The sequence below is a fragment of the Epinephelus fuscoguttatus genome, linkage group LG19 (genome assembly GCF_011397635.1).
Source record: "Epinephelus fuscoguttatus linkage group LG19, E.fuscoguttatus.final_Chr_v1".
In the NCBI taxonomy this organism is placed as follows: Eukaryota; Metazoa; Chordata; class Actinopteri; order Perciformes; family Serranidae; genus Epinephelus; species Epinephelus fuscoguttatus.
The window spans coordinates 13089334-13114075 of NC_064770.1; the positions used below are offsets into that span (position 1 = coordinate 13089334).

At 40.3% G+C, this 24742-nt stretch overlaps 3 protein-coding genes across 4 annotated transcripts; all 3 read left to right on the forward strand.

Annotated features, from left to right (window-relative positions):
• Positions 1-1063: 1063 nt before the first annotated feature.
• fam117aa (family with sequence similarity 117 member Aa) lies at positions 1064-10645 on the forward strand. Of its 2 annotated transcripts, XM_049562157.1 has the most exons (8): positions 1064-1559; positions 2943-3088; positions 5944-6039; positions 6234-6347; positions 7146-7262; positions 7764-7995; positions 8118-8292; positions 9242-10645. In XM_049562157.1, the coding sequence occupies exons 1-8, from the start codon at positions 1436-1438 to the stop codon at positions 9453-9455; spliced, it is 1218 nt and encodes a 405-aa protein (XP_049418114.1). In that variant the 5' UTR covers positions 1064-1435; the 3' UTR covers positions 9456-10645. The 2 variants fall into 2 exon arrangements, with proteins under 2 accessions (XP_049418114.1, XP_049418115.1); XM_049562158.1 differs by lacking the exons at positions 1064-1559; positions 2943-3088 and adding an exon at positions 5039-5440.
• A 1345-nt stretch (positions 10646-11990) lies between these two features.
• On the forward strand, positions 11991-18622 carry slc35b1 (solute carrier family 35 member B1). The gene is made up of 9 exons (XM_049562228.1): positions 11991-12557; positions 13524-13627; positions 13737-13867; positions 13978-14008; positions 14471-14631; positions 14722-14848; positions 17110-17216; positions 17303-17456; positions 17920-18622. The coding sequence occupies exons 1-9, from the start codon at positions 12433-12435 to the stop codon at positions 17970-17972; spliced, it is 993 nt and encodes a 330-aa protein (XP_049418185.1). The 5' UTR covers positions 11991-12432; the 3' UTR covers positions 17973-18622.
• A 2790-nt stretch (positions 18623-21412) lies between these two features.
• Positions 21413-23367, forward strand: ndufa4a (NDUFA4 mitochondrial complex associated a). Its single transcript, XM_049562235.1, has 4 exons — positions 21413-21573; positions 22363-22451; positions 22588-22648; positions 23084-23367. The coding sequence occupies exons 1-4, from the start codon at positions 21532-21534 to the stop codon at positions 23138-23140; spliced, it is 249 nt and encodes an 82-aa protein (XP_049418192.1). The 5' UTR covers positions 21413-21531; the 3' UTR covers positions 23141-23367.
• The last annotated feature ends 1375 nt before the right edge of the window (positions 23368-24742 follow it).

Sequence of the window (24742 nt, forward strand, 5' to 3'; positions counted from 1 at the left end):
GCTTCAGCAAGTTAAATACTTATTGTGAATGCATGTGTCAAGAATAAAATGTGTGTATTTAGGCAAGGAAATGATTTGTTGGAGGACTGAATGGATAATGACATAATATTGAACTGAATATTACTGTGTATATTATTACTCACTTGAATTAGCTGCATCTAAATGCAAACAGAGAAAGGTGACACGTTTTCTCTCATATCAAAGCATATTCATGGTGAAGTCTGGACCCTCTGACCCTCTGTAGTGACCTTGAGGGGTCCCTGAACCACACTTTAAAGGTTTTAAGGGAAGGAGGGGAGGGGCCATGAGAAAAAAGTTGTGGTTTTTAAGGAGTGAGGTTTCCCCTTCAGAGTCAGAATCAGAAATACTTTACTGATCCCAGAGCGAAAATTATGATTCATTACAGTTGCTCCGATGTAAAGAATGGAAGATTATTAGAAGTAAGAATAAGAGTATGAAATAAAGTGTGTCAATATAAAGCAGTAAAATAAAGTACAAATAAGAATGTGTATTAAAATGAATAAAATAAATACAAATAAATAAAATGTGCATCATGCTACATTGTTTAACACCAGTGCTTAAGATGTAAAAATCAAAATATTAAAATAAAATATATATCGTCACTGAGCTGAGGCTGTAAGTGTGACAACGAACTACAATATATACATCAGCAGAATAAAACACAATAGAATCTGAGTAAACATGAGAAATATGTACAGTTATGTGCATTGTATGTTAATGAAAACTATTGCACTGCTGAATACTTGCACAGAATATTGCAGGAGCTGAACTATTGCACCCAATAGATACTAAAGAATTATAAATGCAGTAGGTTAAAAAGGTTCAAATGAATCTGTTGAGTCAGAGCAGCTGACAGTCTGAGACAGTACAGGTTGGGCTCCTGCGGCTCTGGATCCTGGGGGGACAAAACCAAACTTCTTGAGTCCACCCAGGAGATGGATGGATGGAGCAACCAATAAGTGCTGACAACGTCTTCTGTAACAGCCAATCAGATCGTCCTGCCTTGGAGTCACACACAGGACTCGTGCTTATATACACAGGTTTTGCTCCTCTGTTGTGTTTTCAGTTTGCAGACAGGAGTCACAGGCGGAGATGTACGAGAGCAGCTCGTAGTCTCTGCAGCTGGTGGTGGCATTATCTCTGCAAAATGAAGAATTTGTGAAGATGCATTGAACGACAAACCTGGACTCAGCTCGCCTCTCCTTTTTCAGCCCTAAAATAAGCAAAAAAACATGATCATCACCACAAAAGAAAGCTCAAGAAGAAGCTGGGTGTCCATCAAGAGGCCCGATCAGAGTTTTGGATCGCCGCTGAGGATGAGTGTGAACTGAGCGGCGCGCACAGTTTAAGTGAACGACTGGAGGAAGAAAAGCGAAGAAGTGTGTGTTTTCTTAAGCCGTTCTCAGAGTGGGGGATGTCCGGCAGAAGTGGAGGAGCGCCTCGGGGGTGCACCAACCCCAACCTGCAGCCCCTCAGAGCCACAGTCCCATACCAACTCCAGAGGGGCTCAGCTCTCCTCTGCAGGGAGGTCAAGACGGGTAAATACACACTCAGGGGGAGGCATTCATTTAAGCTGCACTCATTTCCATGTGGTCCAGTGTGAAAAAGTTTGCGTGGTGTCACTTTATGATCAATATGTACCTCAGAAATGATCCTACCTATGGTCAAGTGATTCACACATTTCTCCTTTTCTTTATTGCATCACAGAGGAAAGTAGAGCTGAGATGATTAATAAATGGACAGAAGATTAATGAGCAACAATTTTAATTAATGGTTTCAGTCTTTTGCCAAGCAAATATGCCAAACATTTTGTCATTCAGCTTCTCCAGTGTGAAGATTTGCAGTTTTTTTCCTGTTTTACGCCATTGTAACTTCAATAATTTAATGCTTTGGACAAAATTTGGGGCTCTGAACAACTCTAATGGACATTTTATAGACAAAACAACTCATTGGTTAATAGAGAAATTAATCAGGAGATGGATCAATAGTGCAAATAGTCAGTAGTTGGTTGCAGTCTTAAGGAAAGCACAGAAAGTCAGTCCCAGGCACTCACCAACTGTGAGTCAACAAGTGTTCATTTTTGAATGAATGAGTTCTCACATTTTAACTCATGCCCTCATGCAGAAATTATTGATAAGCAACATTTAATTTAAGAAAAGTACAACAGTTATTAGATCAAGAAAAGCAGGTTTGATTTGGTGATTTCAAAAGCCACACCTCTCTCCAACTTTTTACTCGATTTGTTGTCTGAAAAGTAAGTTTCTAACGTGCCATGAGAAAGTTAAGTCAACAATGAAGGCTGCTAACCCCTGAAACATAACACTGTTCTCATAATGTTATTTGGACACTCAGTCGCCCCTTTGCACTCTGACCTGTGGGATCTCTGCTGCATGCTTCACGCGAACACAGCAGCAGTTTTCAAGGCCTCTTTGTTGTCCTTTAAGTGTATCTGTGCAAGTCACATCTGCACGTTGTGCTGTGTATTTATACATCCCGTCTGCCCTGCAACATGACAACATACTGTGTGTGTGTTTGTGTGTGTGTTTGGTGGTTGATGTACTGTTGCCAATGCTCTGTAGTTGCATGGCTTTGCTCCAGGTCAAAGGCATGGGTCCACACCTGCCAGAGATTACAAAGAGCTGCCAACATACACACACACAGAACTACACACTGAGCGCCTATTGGTGGGGAGGAAGCCTGGGAGCAATTTGTGAACAACTGGCGTTAAAATACTGTTTAGCCCCTCTAAGAGGAGTTTTTATACACATACATGCAGTGTTACTACAAGCTAAACGTGATCACACAGGCAAGAATATTTATAACTCCTGCAAGACAGACATTGTTCTGACAAGTACTGAGTTAAAGCTTACACAACCCTGACAACTCACTCACTTAATATGTCTGATTTCTGTCTCCAAAAGCTGACAGGACAAGTGCTCGCCCACCGAAACCCACCATCCGGAGAACTCTTTCTTTGGACGCCATCGTCGGACCCTATCTGCAGGGACAGTGGCCCAAGGAGGCAGAGTGCACAGCTGTCACCTGTGTCAATGACAAAGCCACGCAGGTGAATATTAATACATCATGCAACTGTCAAATTATTGGTGATACCCTGGTTGTGATTACTGTAATTTAACAAAACCCATGATGTGGCAGTCTGTTATACCAGAGCTGCTGCTGGTGTGGTAGCGTGTCCCTGTAAAACCTGTTGCTTCATGTCACAGACCAAATGTTTCCCCTGCCTTGCTTTTCTTGTATGTTAAGGATTTCTATAGAGGACAAGATATCTGATGTTGGCTCTGCAGGTGTCTGGTGGTTCCTGTTGAACGCTGCGGGTGAAAGGCAGCCAACTGGAAATAGTTGTTTTTGTTCTTCTTTAAACTCTGCTGTTCTTCCCCTCGCTCCCCCCCTCCCAACTGTATCAGCTCTTAACTAGTGCACAAAGCCCCGAGTAACATCACCAAGCTCCGTGGCTTCGCCGTCGCTCCTGACACAGTTTAAACCCGAACGAACCCCCTTTGCCTCCATTGTGAGGAACAGACCCCTCCTGACCTCATTATACAGACACCCCATCCCCCAGCACTCAACGCAACCACACACATACACACCATCCCACCCAGCTCCTCCTTCTGCCATAGTTCCTCTGAATTACTTCAGATGATATAACTGATTGTTTGTTTCATTCCTCATCAGGCACATTGTTACACTCCCTCAGTTTTCCTGCAAAGCAAACATAACATCTCTGATGTGGATTTATACATTTGGAGATTTTAAAATGATGAGGTTATCATAAGTCAGTTAGTTTTTATGTCTTTGTCGTGCCGAGTATTTTGGCAACACCACATGGGATCACAAGACATCACTATTTCAAACATCACAACAGTGTGACATACATCTTCTGGCCATACATATGCAAAATCAAAAGAAAAATAACATTACTTTATACAGTAAGGCTGCAGCTATAAAATAATTTATAAAATGGTGAAAATTTTGATCAGAGCTTCCCAAAGCCCAAGATGGCGTCTTCAAATGTCATGTTTCGTCCTCAACCCAAAGATATTCAGGTTACTGTCATAGAGGAGCAAAGAAACTACAAATATTCACTTTTTTTTCATAAAAATGACTGAAATCGATTAATCTATTGTCAAATTAGTTTGTGACTCATTTAATAGTTTACAACTAGCTGGTTAATCGATTAATCATTGAAGCTCTATTGCAAAGTGGACTGTGGATTATATTATATGTGTAGTTAACCTTTTATTATGCAGTAATTTTACAGTTATGTACGTGTGTATGTGGACAAAATTATATTATGGCAGGCCATATAATCCAATGCAATCCAACAACAACACAAATAATTAATCAAACCATTCTAAACAAGAAATGTGTAAGGCAGAGTCTATCTCAGGGTCAGTAGATTGCATTTCAGTGTAAGTTGTTCTTGTTTAATGCTGAAATAAGTAGTCCATCAACCAGTTTGTTGATCAAAAGGAAAAAATTGCCAATAGTTTTGATAACCAAAAGGCATTTATCAAGCAAAAGTACAAAATATTCCCTTCCTCCAGCCTCTCTGATGTGAGGAATTTGTTGCTTTTCTCTGTTTTATGTAACTGTAAGTTGAATATCATTTTGGTTTTGGACCAGACCAAACAAGCAATATGTTGTGGCATTTTGCAGACTGATAAATACATAGTTAATCAACAACAACAAGTCAATTAATAGCCAAAGGAAGCGTAAGCATTAGCATAAGTTGCAGCCTTATTTCTATTATTGTGGCCACACTGTAAACAGGAATTACGTGCACATTAATGCATCATCCAAGCTGGAAACACTAGCCATATCAGATGAAATGTTCAGCTACCTTTGAGTCTTTTTATAGGTTTGTCTCCCATGATCCCCCCCGTTCATGTTTTGGGCAGGGTGGGGTTGTTGGTGTTGGATGATTCGGGGGGGAGTTGGCAGCTGTAACTCTACACCGATGTCACTGTATGACTGACTCATGCCGCGCTCTGACATATTTAGCTGGGGCATCGCATTATGTATGAGTTGACTGGACAGGACAAGATGGTGTCTGCGTTCTCCCGCTGGCAGTTGTGGCACCAGTACTCTGAGTTGTGAGGACGACACCTAAAGAAGAGGTCGTATTTTGGAGACAGAGGGCATGACATACCGCAGACAGTGGGAGCTAAATTTGTAATATTAGCTGCCTTATGAATGGCATGGACACCGGTGAGTGGATCAGTGTGTGAGGCAGTTGACAGGAGGCACTGCAGCTGTGAGTATCTGACCCTGTGAGTCGACTCAACCTGGGTTTCACCTGGTGATTATGAACTGCCAGGCGTCTGCTCCCAACCAACAGCCAGGAGCAGCCAACCAGACTCCCGCAGGAAGAAGATCAAGAGTCAATGTGAAGAAATCGGTACGGCCGTTATGAGTTGTGATTGACAAAAGAAGAAGTGCACAGGAAAGTCCTTGTTTTCTGTTTGTCTCAGTTGTTTTCCCTCCACAGTATGTGACTTTGTGAATAACAAGGTTACTGTATGTATAAGTGCACTGAGGTGTTGAGTGCTGATGCTTGCACTGTATTTATAGACTTTACAGTGATGTGGTTTGGATGTTTTCTTATGTGTGTGGAAGCGGGGCTGTTTTGCAGCTCAGGGTGGTTTTCTCCTCGTCTTCCTCTGTACAGCTGTTGTGGGGCAGGTGTGCAAAACAGCTGTGGGGCTCCACTTCTGGGTTGTACTCTCAAGTTGTAGTGCTGATTGGAGTTCACTGGGTTTAACAGAAAATGGAAGAGGGCCTCCAAAAGGTCAGCTAGAATTGCTGCCAAAAAAAAGGCCATTTCCACCACAGTCCCCTAAGGTTTGTGAGACAAACACTTGACTCTTTATTTACCACACTGTAATAATATTTTTTTCAAAGACTCCAAGTTCCTGGGCAGAGGTGACCCGAGGAAGGAGGAGTGCCGGCGGACACAAGCGCTCGGCGTCGTGGGGCAGTGCAGAGCACCTGAGGGAGGCAAGTTAATCACTATAGCAGCTCATTAATCAGTCATCCTGTTTCTCAGTCATACTCACAGCCGTCACGCTGCACCCTCCCACTGACAGCATCAAACATTAACAGCCCCTGAGGGGGAACAGGAGTAACCTCTCCTTTTTCAGAATGAATCACAGTGACTCCCTGAATCATTTTTCTCTCCATTCTGCCCTCAGGTGGCCAAGCTGAGAAACCAGCTGCAGAAGCGCTCCCGCCACGTCCCTCCCCCACCGGGCTATGAGCTCCCCCACCACCCCCTGCCAGCAGGTCATGCAGCAGGCATCACTCAGGTAGCTTTGCTCTTTTGTCTTTTGATGACATGTGAGGTAAAGACACAAAGGACAAAGTTTTCATGATGTCTACTCATGTCAAAGTGTTTGCCACGGGCAGACTAGGAAGCTCTTAGTAACAGGGATATAAAAAACTAGTGCTTTTCTTAGGGACTGCTGTCATCACGTCTCCTGTGTTACTGCCATGCTGTCACATAAAGACAATCTGAAACCAGCATATCACACTATATTGTACCAATGGCGACATCGTCAGTCAGACATTGACAAGTGTCTATATATATATATATATATATATATATATATATATATGATTTGCAGTCCCTTAAGGCGATGAACCTTCAGTACAATAAAAGCAGTAATGGTCAATATTGCTGGTCTCTGCTCTGGAAACAAGACTTTGTATCAAAATGCGCACACACCTGACACACAGGTATATGTGTATGTTGTATAAAAATGATGAAACTCTAAGTATTTCTCTGTGTTTTTTTTTTTTAATCTAGGGTTAACATGTAACCAGCATGAGACAGGAGTTCAGTGAACACACAGAGTGCGTTTGCTTTCTTGTGGTATTTGGAGGCATTTGAAGACTGGTCACTGATCTGATATTGGGGGAGAGAAATTTTTATATCTTCCATCCCTTGTGGAAATTACTCATTTTTACTGTACAATTCAAACACAGGCAGTATAGAACTAGACACCACAGCAGAATTTTGCCCAAGTGAAGAAACACAGCTGCTTTAAGTACACAATAAGCACACTCCCTCTTCACTTGACTGTATTTGACCTGTTTTTCTACAGACACTTCCCCGCATGCCACTGAACAGACTCGCCCCCCGGCTGCGACGTAGTGTTGAGGGCCTCAACCTGGAGCTGGAGGAGGTGTTTGTTTCTGAGAAACCTGACGATCAACATGAGGTGAGGCCACTGAGCTATGTAAATTCAATAGTGGTAAACTATAAACAACGAGTATGGAAAATCTTAATATGTAACTGCCTTTTCTAAAAGAGCCTAATCTCATTCAAAGTCCATATATTTGAAGGCCATTTTGTAATTTGTAAATTATAATTTGATCTCAGTTTTGATACTGAGACTGTGGACCTAAGGGCAAAAGTATATTTTGGGCCCCTGTCAAAATACTGCTCAAGTACCAATAGCAATTTGAGCTTTGATATCAAAAATCCAAAACTAAAATGTCAACATTTTTACCTAATGTCTGAGCAGCTGCATAGCTCAGGTTAGCAATCATAAGAAAATTACCTTGTTGTCATCATACAATCTTATTACAATCATGAGAAAATTAAATTAAAAAGTCATCTGTACTCTACTTGTCCCTCCCAGAGAGGGAGCCACACTCTGGCTTTTGTAGTTCCTTTGCCTAGTCTGACCCTTTTGCTTGTTTCCTCCGTAATATTCCAGATCTTGGATATCCCAGATGGCCACAGGGCCCCTGTCCCTGTCCAGAGATGCAGCAGTGGCTCTCAGAGTGAGCCCTCCCCCGGCCCTCTGGATCTGGATCCTTCCCTCCTCTCTCCTTCTCAGTCCCCCTGTCCTCTAGACCCATCGCTTCTGTCACCTTCAAATTCCCCTTCACCTCTGAACCCATCCCCTCTGTCTCCATCACAGTCTCCCTGTCCCATGGGAGAGCCAGGTGAGACAACTCTGCATTTCTGTAGTGTGCTTTTACAGTGCAGGTACGCAGAGGTTTTAACAGATATATGTGTGTAATTTTTGTTTTATTAAAAGTTTGGATATTTCTGCCCTTCCTTGCAGAGCGGGTGCACTGTGAGACGCTGTGTCCCACTCCGTCGACGTCGCTGCCATCATTTGCACTGGATCCTCCTCTGTTGCAGCCATGCTCCTCCGCTCCTCGTCCAAACAAAAGCTACTGCTTCCCGCGCGAGCCACCGGAAGGCTGCGAGAGAGTACGAGTGTGCGAAGAGGCGATGTAAGTCAGACCAAAACATGATGCATACATGATATAATTGTATATTAGTCATTATGGCTGGAATAAGCTGCAAGGGGGCAACAATTTTACTTTGGAACTCCACTAACATCCCCTATACAGATGTTTGCAATAATATTCACATACTTATCCATACTTTACATCACTTTTCATGTCCATAGTCAACAATAATAAGCACATCTGCTGTGGTGATGTTGCTTTCCGGACTCCGCCTGCGAGATCAGCACATAGCCCATAATCTACTGAAAAGACCACAATGGATAAATGACTTTATCTAAGACCCAGCACTGTTCATACTAGGTATTACTCCAGATAATATAACAGATAGAGAAACAATTAATTTACTGAGGATTCTGCTCCTGACGGCAAAAAAGACTAAAACAGCCTCCCAGCATAAACAAGTGGAGAGATAAGGTAAAAAGAGTTTCATATGGAAAAAATTAACAGCAGTGTCTAATGAACAATGGTCCTCGTTAATAGGGGCGATGCCTGAACTCTAGTCATCTCTTCTTTTTCCCTTTTTTGGAATAATTAGCACTGCATTTTCAAGACTAAATGAATCCATTGGTTAATTAGATCTAAACATTAATTGTATCCCTGTGTCAAATTATGGCAGATTAGCAGCTTTTTTCTGTTTGCCTTTGTGTTTTTAGAATTTCTCTGTCTTTTCTTTCCTTTATTAACAAGCTTTTTTATTTATTTACTTTTATATGTATGTTTTTTGTATGTGGATTTTTTTTTCTCTATGGCTGCAGCATGGGGATGAAAAGTCCAAGACAAAATTTTCACTCTGTGGGAGATTAAAGTTAATCTTGAATTTTGAATAATGTATTATTTATTAAACTATACAAAAGCAAAGTTTTTGCAGCCCTTGTTGATTCAGAGTCTTGGGGTACATGCCAACTACTTTCCTCCTTCTCTTTACCTCCAGGGCTGCCTGTCAGGATGAGCCTCTCCTCCAGCCATCCTGCCCTGACCCCAATAAAGTCAACTTTACCCCCCACGGAGGCTCCGCTTTCTGCCCTGTCAGTCTCCTGAAGCCCCTCCTGCCCTCCATGGACCTCCTCTTCCGCGGCCTGTCAGTCTCTCCGGTCACTGGCTGCCCAGGTCAGGCCTCTCCTACCAGGCACCTGGGCATGCAGTAGGTGGATATCTGAGCAGAGCCTCCCCTCAGGACTAAACCACACTGATGCACTGCCAGGACCTGCAGGAACTGGAAATGTTTTGTATGCCAGCAGATACCTGTGGTTGCCTACTGTAACGTGCCATGATCACTGTGATGTCAAAAGACTTTGAGACATACTTCAGATTAACTTTGGCCTAATCGGGCTGCTGTATTGATTATTTCCACCTGCAGGATGCCTTGTTGAAACTGATATTTAGCTCATCAGCACTTAGTATTTCCCCATGTGGGCTTTGGATGAACTCCAGGACTGAAGTTCAGGGAATGCTGGGAAAACTTTCCAGCTGACTGAGTTTTTGACGTTCTTCTTTTTGATAAAACTGTTTTAGTTATGCGTCAGCATTTCAGACAAAGACTGCAGTGTGTGGTAGGGATTTTTCCATTTTCAGTGTCAGAGGAAGTGAATTCAGAGTCAAAAACCCAAGCACTTAGAACCTGAGTATTATTTTCTTACTCTACTTTCGTGTTGATTAAAGGATTGCTAAGTTTAGATGAACTTTCAGCTTGATTTGATGAACAAAGTGCTCGATGGGTTTGTTCCTGAACTTTTAGAAATCTGCTGGTTAAAGAGGAATGTGTTTGGCCCATAGTTTAATGGTGGCCTGCTTTTCTACAGATGTATTTCTAGGAAAGATATATATTTTTGTATCTTTGTAAGGAGGTTGGTCATATTGTTTTTGTATTCACTGACAGAAATGTGTTTCTGTTAATGCTTTAATGATTTATAAGCAGGAAAGGATGTTTTTATTAGCTTTACTTGCCAACAGCGGGCATTGTTCCAACCAAACTTTCGCAATGTAGGTTTTGTTTTTTAAAGAATGAGTGGGTCAAGCTGAGTGTTTTGTGTATAATCTGAGCCTCTTTGGACCATATGGTTCTGGCCAGAAAGCGTTAAAGTTTCAGTATTCACTTGGACATGGAAGAGGCTGATTTCCCTCTGCTCAAGTTAATGTTCACTGTCAGCATGATCCTATGCAACACTGATTACAAAACATACCTATAGTTGAGAAAATAGGTATTATTTGTGAGGTATTATTTTCTCTGACCTGTTTCTGCACTCTTTTCATACATGTTTTGTTTAGTGTGCTGTTGCCATTGTGAAGAAAAATAAAATACCCAGATTGTCTGGGCGGTCAAATATAGTAAATGCTACTTATAATTCCTGTGGTTTTATTCTTGTTGTTGTTACTTGGCTTTGACACGTGGATTTGCGGTTTTTAAATCGAAGCACCGCCCTTTTCACCAAAATCTGCTTTGTGATTGGACAAGAGATGATGCTATTGCCTGACATGGACCAATGAATTTAATCCACATCCTAGGACGACAAAAAGGCACGCGACTTTTTCAAGGAAGGACCTCGTGTTTTTATAATAGCTGTCTTTGCTATTGCCATATCATATAACAAGGCCAATTTAAGTTCATTATCACAAAAACAATTCGCATTTCTGCGTGATACTCAAGTATACTGTGTGTACAACTTTGAGGTACTTTATACTTCTAACTAATTATATTTCGGAGGTAAATACTGCACTTTTTACTTAACTACAATTATTTGACAGCTTTTATTTACTTTTAGGATCTAGATTATCAACACAAAATATAAATTAATTAATATATTTTAAGATAAGGCTTCATTAATTCACACCTTACAGCAGCTCAAGAGTCAGGAGCAAGCAAAAAAGGAGTAAAAAAGTAACTGAATGCTAAAAATTGATAAGAAAAATATTACAAGAATATCAATAAACCAGAATAAAAATAATATATAATCTATATGAACTAAACACATCCTTCACTTAAACAGATACTGTATGTCCATGATTGATAGATGCACAGGATAACTGAAATACACACATACTATGTATTATATTTACTGTAAAGATGTAGAAATATAGCCTACACATTTTATTGTACAGTACAAGTGGTAAAATAGTGCACAATAGGAAATTGCACAGGCATGTTACACAGTATAAATATAAAGGATTTAGATATGTACATATATATGTGAATATGTATGATCATTAATAAACAGTATATATATTCAACCTGCAGTAGAAATAGTGAAAATTACCTGTAGTGTTGTAAGTCAATGATGTATTGTATGATGACTTAGTATGGGTTATTATATATATTATTACAGGTTAAGATACCCAACACTACCTAAAGTAATTTATCCCCACTTTTTTACAATTTAAGTGATGTAAACATGAACGAATCGCCATAATGTAAGATTATGTGGCTCTGACCAAGGCCTAATGAGTAGGCTACTTTCACTGTGAGTATTACTAGTTTTGCTTTAAACCTAATATTTGAGAACATTTTTTAAATGCAGAGCTTTTATTAAAATAGTGTATTTTACATTTCTGTTTTTACAATGGATTGACGCAGTAACACCAAGCACACCATAATGTTTTTGTGTGCAAGATACAAATTATCAAACTGAAGCTAATTGTTCAGGCTCAGCTGTCGACACCACTGAGGTCCTTCCTCAAAACCCATTTCCCTGACGCGACCGCTTTTCGCCACTAAATATAGGTTTTAATCGCTCAATGAAAACACCAGCTGTACCCTGCTGACAGCACTGTTTCATATTCCCCAGTGGGAATGGGATGTTTTTGATTTTACAGCCGTCCCGGAGGAGAATCTTAGCTCCATCACAATGACAGAAAATAAACAGATGCCATGATATCTGACTGTCTGTGCAGCTCCAGCTCCAGGGAGGTCACGGTAGCGTTAGCAACCTCTGCAAATTAACAGTTAATGTGCACAAGAGGGTTTGAAGGAGAAAAACTTTACCTGCCTCACTGACCCACACCTAACGTAACAACGCGAGCACCATTTCCGGGCTCGTGACATCGGCTATAGTGGAGCGGGACGTCGGAGTGAGGGGCGCGGGGAGCGGAGCGGTGTCGGTTAACATAGCCGGGCTGGTAGGCGACAGCATGGCTGCGGGAAAGGGAGCTGGCAAACCCTCCTCGATGTGGGACAACATGCGGATACGGTTCATCGTTTGCTTCCTCGGAGTCTTCGTCTGTTACTTTTACTACGGAATATTACAAGAGACTATGTGAGTAACACCTGGCTGCTTCATGTTACATGTCTCTGTCCTGTGCCAAACTCCATTAAAAAAACAGCTAATTTAATGTTGGCTTGCATGTCGAAAATTCCCTAATCAATACAAGCTTTATTTAATTTGACGTAACTATAGGTATTGTGCAGCTAAGTACGGCATGTGCTAGTGCCTTCAGTTTAGTCGCTATACAGTCTCATACGAGGTGTACAGCGTTTCCTTTACCGAAAATCTTAAATGCAAATCTTACATTAAATCGTCAGATTTTTGAATGGAGTTTGGTGTGACATTTGGTCATATTAGAAAGCATTCAGCAGATGGTCTCAATTTCTAATTCAATGAAGCTCTTGAGTCATCATCTCTCATTAATAGGGTAGTGATGTCATGTGCCTCCAATACATATTATCTTTCATAGTTTGATTAAATGTCCATTATCAAATCAAACACACAACAGCTGTTGTTATTTGTGGTTACTTAAATAGTGAATGAAGTCAGGGGAGCTCAGCCTCTATTGCATATCACATACAGAGGCATGGCACAGATGGTATGTTGTCACCTAAGTCACTAAAGCTGACAGGGATCATATCTGGTTTCAAAATGATGACCTTTCACAAAGCTAAATGATTGACTTTCATTTAATATTGTTATTTAAAAATATTGACTAAAGCTGCTGAGTACTTGGTGAATCTTGACAAAGACACCAGCAAGCAGGCAAAAAATACTGCTGCTAATTCTTGGTCCACTAACAAAATGTCACCACCTTCACCACCACCTGACCCTGTCAGATGTAACTTAATGCATTGTGGTGTCTCCTCTCTGAGCGGCCTTTTCCTAGCACGAAGACTCATGAAAGCACACCACCCATACTCCTGCCAGGACAACCATTGTAGCCTTCTTTATGCTCACATTCATTGTCTGCAATCTGTTGCACTTAACACCCTGCCTTCTATCTGACTTTTCCAGCACTCGAGGTGATTATGGCCAGGGGGACCAAAAGGAGAAGTTCAGATTCGCCCGGACATTGGTCTGCATCCAGTGCATTATCAGTTGTCTGTTTGCTAAGATCTGTGAGTATGTGGTGTATATAAGAGACACATAAAAACTAATACAAATGTTTAATTTAAAAAAAGCATCCAAAATATATTTCTGAAGCCAGATTTTCCCCTTTGTCACCAGTGATCCAGTTTTTCGAGGGCTCCAAGCCGGATCTCACCAAGAGCTGGCTCTATGGGCTGTGTTCCCTCTCTTATCTTGGAGCCATGGTGTCCAGTAACTCCGCCCTTCAGTATGTCAACTACCCCACACAGGTAAGTCTGATCTTTTCAGATGGAGTGAAGTTAGTCACCTAACATAATTTTTACGGATTTATTAATGCTTGGTGCTGTCGTATCCTAAAGCTATGTTTTTGTCCTGATAGGTTCTGGGGAAATCCTGCAAGCCCATCCCTGGTAAATCTGATAACATCACTCCTAGTTAGCCTTCTGCTTTCTGCCTACATATCATCTGGATACCTGCATATCACAAACATCATTTAATTTTACAAAAGGAAAATTTTCATAGTTTACCCACTCCCTCTCCCCTTTGACAAACAACAGATTCTGATATCTTTCTAAACTGTATAAGGGCACTATGAGTAAGCAAATACTTGTCACATATGTGGAGTTGAGAGCACACATGCCAGTTACAGTATGTCCTGTTTGCACATGAATGTTAATCTTGCCACTCAGAGCTTGGTTATCTCCTGTTACATGTACGGAAACACACACACTCTTACACAGTCCATATTTTCCACTCTCACGGGTGAAGGCCTGACACTGTATCCAGGGCAGGATTAACTCACACACCAAGACATGCTACCGTGGTATCTTTGGCTAAAACCCATCCATCATGCTGTTGTTGTGTTGTTGCAGTGATGATCCTCGGGGTGACAATACTGAGGAAGAAGTACCCGCTTGCTAAGTATCTGTGTGTGCTGCTTATTGTGAGCGGTGTAGCGCTGTTCCTCTACAAACCTAACAAGAGCTCAGCTGTTGCAGATGACCACATTTTTGGGTTTGGAGAGATTCTGTTGGTGAGTTAATATCACTTTATATTCCATCCATTGCATTTAAAATCAGATTTATTGCTATATTTTGACGATCTACGTCAACATTTCTGTTAGCTGGTCTCTCTGACATTGGACGGTTTGACTGGTGTGGCCCAGGACCACATGAGGGCTCGCTTCCAGACGAGTGCCAACCACATGATGCTGAACATCAACATGTGGTCCACTCTGGTGCTGGGACTAGGTGAGTTCAGCAAGCTCTGCCAAACTCTTGTCTGATGGAATATGTGCCGCGAAGTGCCAGGAAACATGGAAGGTTTTAATCCAACCAAAACTACACCAGGCTGATTGGCGCACCTGCAGCCAGAGAGGAGAAACTAATGAGCAGAATCACCTTGATATGGTTCAGTGCTGCCAAGACATAGCAGAATGAAACAGAAACACAAGTGCAATGACCGTCCTGTTGCAAAGCTTTCTCTGAATAATTATTACACTGAACTCTAAAAAAGGTTTATATATTTGTTGGCATATTAACCGCTTTTTGTAACACTATAATGTTAATTTTTACACTGCACTGCACAAAGTTATTAAACAGAAACATTTTGCAAGTTGTCTTTATACAAAACTGATGTCGTGTTTTTATATTCTGGCACTCAGTGGCACACAGTTGCTTGTTCTTGAGCTAAAACTTGTAACTGTCAATTAGGGTTTGGCTGATGTATAAATGTTCAAATCAGTGAAGCCAAACACTGGACCGGACCGAAATAACAAATTTTGAGTGGAACATAAGGTTGTCTGACAAAAGTTCAGCACAGAACGATGCTCTGTGACGCTCGTGGCCAGTTAGGGCACCTCTTTCAGGGCTTCAAATCCAAAATGTTGCCATACTGGTGCAGTTTTCTTGAGAGACAGACTGCCACGTCTCCTCTTGTCACCTCAAAGACACATGAACTGTTTAGTAAACAAACAGTCTGCGCTGCCATTTCCCTCCACTGAAATTTGATCTCCCTCATGTTGTCACCTTCAGCTCGAGAGTAAATTGTGCATCACCAGTCAGACACTAGTGGCTCCGACCTAACCATTATTGTCATATATTGTGTTTCAGGTATACTATGCAGGATTGTCGGTTACTGTTTGTAAACACACTCGCCAGTGAAAGTAAAAGCCAAGCCCGAATTCACTCATTTGGTGTTTTGTGTCCCTATTGCGTCCCCCGAACACAGAAAATATAGGCAGAAATATAGGTAGAGGGCAGAGTCTCTGTAGATAAATACACATCCACACACTTCTAGTGAGTCGTAAGTGGTGATGGAGAGGGATTACTAGGAAATGCCTGCATAGTATGTCTTTAACACGCAGTATACTTGGGTATTCTGCAGTTCTGCACACGTCTTGTAAAACATCTCATTTAAAGTCTGGGAGGGTCTAGTATGATCCGAACTGAAGGTCCAGATAAATTAACCTGCTTTAAATACAAATTGAGGTCTTTTATTACCACACTGGTCTCCTTGAGCTGCTCGTCCTCTATAAAAGTTTATCAAACAGCAGCTCTATGTCATATCGTTTGAAAGTGTTTTCGTATCTTCAGCTGAATCATATCATCGCTGTCAGTATGATATGCTGTAAAATGTTTTGCCATTGTTGATTTGTACTGTCTCAATAAAGTCAGGATGAAGAGCTGCCGTGATGCAGTAGTTAATGGCAATCTGAATGAGTCAAAAAAAAAACAAAAAAAAAAAACCCAAACAAAAACCAATAACAGCTTCATTAGAGGCTCTTTATGAAAAGGTGAACATTATTCTCTCAGGAGCCGAAAACTCATTAATTCATTCAAGGCGAAGTTTTCAGTGTTATCTTTATAGATAAGGAATGCTGCACCTCAAAGCCGTCAGTTCAGAGAGGAGGTTGCCGCAATATGCTGAAGAGTAAGGCACATAAAACAATATAACGAGAGGCTTTCTAAGGTTAGGCAGTAATGGGCTGAAAGATAAAGATCAAAAGGTCAAAGCCAGTATTGGAAAGGAGAGACTGTTATCATTTTTATAACCAAACTAATTGGCAGTGCCTGCTATCTCTTAGTAAGTTTTCATCTCTCCTGCACTGCTGCCTCCCTCTTTCGTAGGCCATATTACATTAAAAAAGCTATATTTATTTTTCAAAGTGATAAATTCAGTTTCATGCTGCAAAAGATACCTTCAGAGGTGTCTGTACATACTCAAAGACACTCCTGCTACCTTTTATAAGAAGTCGATAGCTTTGAAGTACTGGTATTTCCCAAGATACTAAGGTATTGTTATGCCTTCACTCCCACAAATTGACGCCCCCACACCAAGGCTTCATCTAACTGTTGTTACTGTGTTACACCACTTGGTGGTGCCATATGCCCACACTATTACCACTATGATCTGATTTTCTCAGCACATCAGTGCCAAGGATGTGACAACTATATGTGACATGCTGTTGTTGAAATGACATTAATGTTGTTTTCTTCCTCTCTGCTCTCAGCAATATTGTGGACAGGGGAGGTATGGGAGTTCCTGAGTTTTACTGAGCGCCACCCGAGCATCATCTACAATATTCTTCTGTTTGGACTGACCAGCGCTTTAGGCCAGGTGGGTGGATGGATACTGGTATGAGATGATGGGCAATGTTGGCAGATGCCATTCCTTAATATGTTTTTAAATAATTCCTTTACCAGACCTTCATCTTTATGACGGTGGTGTACTTTGGGCCTCTGACTTGCTCCATCGTCACCACCACGAGGAAGTTCTTCACTATCCTTGGCTCCGTAATTCTGTTTGGCAATGTCATGACTTCGATGCAGTGGATTGGCACCATTCTGGTGTTCCTCGGTGAGAATTAATTCTGGCTGAACATTCTACTGCCCTCTCTTGATTTACTGCCACAGTCTTGCTCCTCCCCCCTTGATTTTTCTCATTAATGCAGTGTGTCGCTGTAAAATCAATAACGGACTGTGATGCAAGCAAATGCTTTCAAAAACAAGGTTGAAGCCTTCAACTGTAGCTTGAGACAGTTACTGTATGTGTTTATTGTAACAAACAATTAGGTCCAACTGGGGAATACTTAGGCTTCCCACGCAAACCATTTGGTTGAGTGGTAAATTATGCATTGAGAGTATAGCTGAAGGGGAGTCAGTAAATATAACACTGACATACAGTATTTTGGGAGGAAGCTGGCATGCTCAAGTTTTGTGAAATGTTTGCATTGGTGAAATCCAGAGTGTAAAATCATTTCTGTTTAGCTGCTGAGGCTGTCCTTTGCTCCTTAATCACATCTTTGGTTTTCTCTCCTTAGGTCTCGGACTGGATGCTAAATTTGGCAAAGCCCCCAAGAAGACGACACACTAAAACATCTGGAGCTTTTGAGAGAAAGATTTCAGAGGAAAAACACTCTATAGCCAGTATCTTACTTTCATAGGACGTCCTGTACAGGCATACTGTATGTGCCTATGATTTGTAGTGTGGTCAGATTTTTAACTTAACTGTATTTAAAAGAGAGTCCAGCTTCTGTTGTGTACTATTGATATATTGGAGAGACGAGTTTTACTTGGGATCAAGTCCTGAATGAACTGTGATGAGCATTATTTTTTTTTTTCTTTTCTTTTTTTTAAACCACAAGATACCACACTCGGACTGGCAGAAAGACGCAGGTGGAAAATGTTGTATTTAGACAAATCTTTGTTTCTCAAACCAGCTCACCTCCCTTGGATGGACACTGAAACCAAACAAGGCCTAAGACATACATTTCCAGCATTTATCTCATGAACTTGCCACCAAAAAAAGGCTTGGTTTACAACTGTACAAACTGTTGCTTGAATATGTGTAATTATCGCACACAAAGTGTATTTCTTGGCAAACAATCAGCCAAGTATCATGTCATTTATAAAACATAAATGGTTATATGTAGCCTGTGTTACGTCCAGTCTTACTATTGAATTGTTTTTACTTTTATTTTCTACAAGTTGAAAATAACTTGCCATAAAAGGGACATTGTGATATTTTCACTGTGAATTTCTTTTTTATTTATTACACAGACTTTACCTGAATAGTTCACATCAGTCAGTTGAAATGCTCCTCTCTGACAGGGCGCTGCTTGTTGGAAATGGCTGTAACCAGCAAACATTTATTGATGCTGCAAGCAAAATCATTACCACCAGCAACTTATGTATCTGTTAGCCAACCAATTAAAAAGTGTACTACTAATTGATTTGGTGGTGGAAAGCACATTTACTCAAGTACCCTACTGCACAGTTTTAAGGTCCTTGTACTTTACTTGAGTATTTTCAGTTTCTACTACTTCACACTTAGACTCAATGAGATTTCAGAGGTACTGCAAAATATTGTACTTTTACCCTCCAATACATTTATTTAAAACCTCAGTTACTTTGTAGATAAAATAAAAATGAGATAAGAATAAATTATGATGATTTTTTAAACAGATGAAGCTACCTGGCAGTATAGAAAGTAATTAAAATTAGCTCCAATTTTACCAGCTGCAGCAATTAAGTGAACACACATGAACCCATTAATGCATCAGTCATTATACGGTTGTAATACTTCCTTATTGAAATGAGACATTTTGCATAATGAGTACTTTATGTATGAGTGCAATTTTTTTTTACAGTTGTTACTAAAGTAAAACATTGAGCAATTCTTCAACTCTTAAGACAATTTGACTACGGATATAAACAAAGTTTTGTATTTTTGAGCAAAAAAATAAATAAACCTGCAACTAATATGCAGCTTTATTTATTTTTTAAAATCTCCTTTTAAGAAAGATGTTTATGTAATGGCTGCTTTAAGGGGAACTATGGTCTAAGGCAGTCCAAAAATATTAGTTAACATGATCAACTCTTCTAAATTCAAAAGCTAGAGGGCTAAAACTCAAATTTGTGATGTCATAGGGTCTAAAGTCCGAAACTGCTCCATAGACAATGAATTGTGAAGGTGTTAAAGATGACACTGAGAACTCCTAGGGGAATGTTCAGAGTATATGGGTACATTTTCTGCTTCAGAGCTGAGAATGCTATTATAGGATAAAGCTCATTTGGGTGTAAAAAAGAAAAAAACATTATGCAGATTGACAAAATCAGCCTCCCAGTCAGTGTCTATGGAGCAACTCCAGACTTTATATTTGATGATACTAAAAGTTTGAGACTTACTTCTATGGTTTCTGGCTTTGAGAGAGATTAGCTCATACTCGCAAATATTGATTGAACTTTCCCAGGCCATGGAAATAACACTGAAATTCTTAATTTAGGTGGTGTTCCCGCTTAAATAGGGATATGCCCAAAAACACATTGGATTTATGGAGGTAATATTTGCCCAAATAACACACTTTCGAGAAATCAGTACCTCTGTTATCAACAGAATAAAAACAACAGCAAACTCCTGAATATCAGGCAAAATGATATGAGAATAAACAGATGTAAAACAGATGGAATAGTGATTATAATTTAGGAGACAGCTCCTCGTACCTGAGAATTTTAACTAATCGACCTCCTCGGAAACAGCGCCCCCTGCTGTCACACTGTAATACCGACAGCTCACCTGGTAAACATCTCAAACATGTCTCTGACATTGATGAATTAAATCGACTTATTTACTTTTCATGAAATGGCATTGACAATGGCATTTTAATGATCTAAAGAGAGTCAAACTGTAGAGGTAGAGTTAATACTACAATTTGGTGAAATTGTGACGTGATGCTGAACAGATCTTGCAGTTTAGATGTCACCTTATGAGTTTATGAGAATAGTCATCTCAGGAGACTTTGCCAGGGTTATCTTGGAGCTCTAGATTTGGAAAAATTAAATGGAAGTCTTTTAAGAATTTTAACAAGAAATACTTTGTCATCAAAAAAAGTCTCATTTAAAGTCATACACTCATCCTGTAAACCAGGTGCTGTTAAGATTCAGAGATGGTATTGATGGAAAATGTGTGTTTTGTTATTAATGAATGCCCACATATAAAATGATTTTGGATAGATTTAGAATATTTCCTTAAGATGTTGACTGGTTTAATTGTTTATTTAGAAAAAAGAGACATATTTTTATGAGAATGATATTTATTGCAAAAATAACCAGTTTATTTTGAATGTCTTTATTTTATATGGAAAATCTTATGTTCACAAATGCAAAAAGACAATAACAATGCACATACAACTGTAAATAGAAATCAGACACTGTATTGAAACATTATGAGTAATGAAAATAGACATTTGTCAAGCCTTCAGCTTTTTTCTTTAATGTCTTTGTTGCTTGTTAAATGATACCCCTGTGTGTGTGTGTGTGTGTGTGTGTGTGTGTGTGTGTGTGTGTGTGTGTGTGTGTGTGTATAAATACAGTGTTGTTTGTGTGTGTGTGGAGGGGTGCTTGTGTGTGTCAGATTGTGTAATAGTCGTTTTGTATGATACAAAAAAAGCTAACACTTTGTAGCTAAATAAAAAAAATAAAATCATGCATCATGTTCAGAATTACAGCTCATTTATGGTCTGATTTAAGCTCATTTACTGTAACATCAGTGTTCATTATAGGTGTAAACGTTGATTTTGTTTTTGGGTTGAAATCTGGTGATTGCAGCAACATTTCAACCACTTTAGTTTTGCCAGAATAAAATTCAGTGTGAAAATAAACAATGGTGCGACACAGCAGCATTTTAATGAAACCCTGCAAAATTACTCGATATTTCCAACAAGCAGTGAGACATAAATGCTCTGCATGATACAAATAATAATTAATAATCACGTGTTTTGCGCCGCTGTCAGTCAGGCACTATGCCTGCCACCCTATTTGTGTTTTCCACAGCCTTTCTTCCGCCAGATCTCGGTGATTATATTGCGCACCGTTTTGACAAGTCTTAGTAATCCGTTTATTTCTGGACGGAATTTGCCTCAGAAAGCGTCAAAATGCTCGCAACAGTCCGCAAGCAGCTCAGAAGTCACCCAGCTGTAAGTGCAAACCGATTATATCTAGTTTAGATTCATGTTAAAGGTCCTATTCAAACTTCACCATCGTCATATGGAATTTGTGTTGCTAACTTAGCTTAGCTAACCTAGTTAGCGTTAGCAAGCTAGTACTCTGACTTTGACCGCACTGACTTTGAGATCTTCTGTTAAATATGAAAAGATGTTCTGGTGTTAATTATATCATGTAGCTGTTATGGACAAATAACTGTGAGTTTTATGACTTAAGTTAGTTGAAGTTTAGGAGTCAAATCAGGTCACGGCTTCACACACATCGACAGCGACTGATAGTAGCCACGGAGAGGGTCCGCTGTGCTCAAAATAGCAACCAATGCTACTAGTTAGCGAGTTAGCTTGCTAGCTAACGTTAACAAATATTCATTTCTAGATGATAATTCTTGCCACAACTTTTAGTTAGGACAAGGTATGTCCACACAACGTATTACTCGGCTTGAGTACGTGAAAGTGGTGTCTGGAAGAAACTGATAAACATAGCAAATATGTAAACTAGCCTGTTTCAACACACGACAGCTGCAGTCCACAAGGGCAAACACTTTGAGGCACAGAGAGGAGAGTGAATGTTTAATGTTAACAAACCTAAATTATTGATATGGATCAGGTTTAAAGGTATGTTGCACTGGCTACTTACGCAGGGCAGTGTTTTGTGTTTACACAAGCTGTTAGGAGTGAAACTGTGATTACTGACTCAGTTTCTCTTTGAGCTGTCACTGCTCCTCTTTAAGTTGGTGAAAGTTTGTCGCCTGTCACACACAGCTGATCCCCCTTTTCTTCTTCATCGGCGGAGGGGCAGCCATGTCCATGATGTATCTTGCTCGTCTGGCCTTGAGAAACCCTGATGTCTGGTGAGAACTCAACTCAAGACACAGACACTACCTTTTTAAAATGTTTTGCTCTTTTCTCACATTTAGAAAATAATGACATTTGCAGATAAGATAAGTGACAGCTAATGTAACTGTGTACCTGATTCCTCCTTTGCAGCTGGGATCGCAAGAACAACCCAGAGCCTTGGAACAAGCTGGGCCCGAATGATCAGTACAAGGTGTGCCTCTGTCACCTCTCAGGAAATATTACTAATCATGCCGTGTTACAGTCTTGATTGTCTGTGCTGGAGAGTGTAGGGGGTTATAATCAGGGATCATAGTATGGCTCTCTGCCAGACTTGTGCCCAAGCCGTGGATTATTCCTTTAGTTGGATTAATTAAATTACATAAGATGGTTAACACTGGCTTGTAGTAATAAATCTGATGAAGTCATTCAGCTGCTCACACTTGGTCTAAAGTAGTAGTAGTAGTAACCAGGAGACAACTAGGAGATTGAAGTATTCATAAACAAGCATTTTACTTTATCATAAGGCGGCTTTTGAAAATGAATGATTCTGTAACATGGAGGGAAGTCACTTTTTGCTATCAAGGCATGTGTGTGTGTAAAATGTCTGTGTTTTGTTCTTGAGCTGAGATTTGTTTTGTTTTCTCAGTTTTACGCCGTCAACTTGGACTACAGCAAGCTGAAGAAGCACGGCCCCGATTTCTAAAGATCATATCTGCTGGACCAAAAGCACAAAGATGAGCTGATCCGCACAGCCCAAGTTTTAACTTCCTCCGGGAACCTTCGGGATGCAGAGGCTAAAGCCGCACAATAATTCATATTTAAGTTTTCCTCATTGCATCCTGTTTGCTTTTTGAAACATTGTCTCTTGCTTCTCATTTTCAATGTTCATGAATAAAGTGAAGGAGTCTTTTCTCCTCCATACAGAGAAAAGATCATGTTTCATTCATTCATTGCGATTCTATTTTTGGGTGCTTTACTATTCATGTCCTAGATCATGGGTCATGTTTTTAATTATATTGTTACAGCATATTACATTTACATATTTACATTACCACGCTCCACGGTCTGTTTACAGTCTTGTCATGCTTTGCTGTTACTTTATGGGCTGTTATGTCACCTCATTTCACCTTGTCCTGCTTTAACCCAGCTGCTGGTGAGTTATGTGCCACACTCTTCTTGGCTGCTATCCAGAGCTTTATGGGTATGGTGGGGGCAGACTTTAACCTGGTCACATTTGTGCAGTGGGCTCCCTCTGGTGGCAGCTGTGGCAGTCCAGACAATGTGGCGATGAGACCTCATCAGTATTTAGTCCAGTTTATGAGGCCTGCCAGCTGCCCAGTGCTTCTGCTGCAGGAGTTTCCAAGCTTTCAGAAGATACTGTAATTACAGACTTTAAAGGGAAGAGTGAGACACCACGGCTCTCTCCCTGCAAAGGTTGACTTCTGTTTGCTTTAAAGCAATAACATGTTCATGTGAAACACAGTGGTGGGACATGTGGAGGTGTTTCTCCTTATAGAATGCCATCGCTCTCAGCCAGATGAGTTTGTAAATGTCAACAGGTCGCGCTGTCCCATATGCAGCTCGGGGAAACTGCGACAAGGATGAGCAGCCAACGCAGAGAAGAAAATGTCAAGGAGACCTTCATATTTGAATAGAAGCCCACGTCTAAATCTTCACCCACCCTCTCCATGGCTGGAGTGCATATCTGTTTTTCTTCACCTGGGGGAAATGAGAATTAACTCCTGGCACGGCATGTACCAGCGCTTCATTTTGGAATGTTTGAATTGTTTCAGCATGTTCCCCCTTGTTTAAAAAATAAGTTCAGTAGTTATTGAAAGTGGAAATAACACAAAAATGCTTTATTTTCCTGAGCTCATATACTTGTTGATTTAACCTGTGGTTTTCATTTTAATGGAAGCAAAATGAAAGCAATCGACATGCTGTGGCTGAGTGGTCAAGGATGGAAAATCAACACAATATGAGTTAATGAGTCATTTTTGGTTTTAAAAAAAAAAGTTTTCTGCCTTATTTTATGCTGCAGCTGCAGGGTTATGAGTTAGCAGACTTGTCTTTGTGTGACATGAAATATTTTAATTAACCAAGCAAAGTAATTCCATCTTAAAATGTCAAAAAAAGTTAATCTTCATGTTTCTTGAATTTAGTTCATTAAAATCAGTAACTGCTTGATACAACCCAAAGTTTGGCATTCAGGGACTGTACAGAGCTTTGATATACTTTCTAAACCTTTCATAATGTTTACATGTTTTGCATCTGTGATTTTATAAGTCAATATTTCTACAATTGA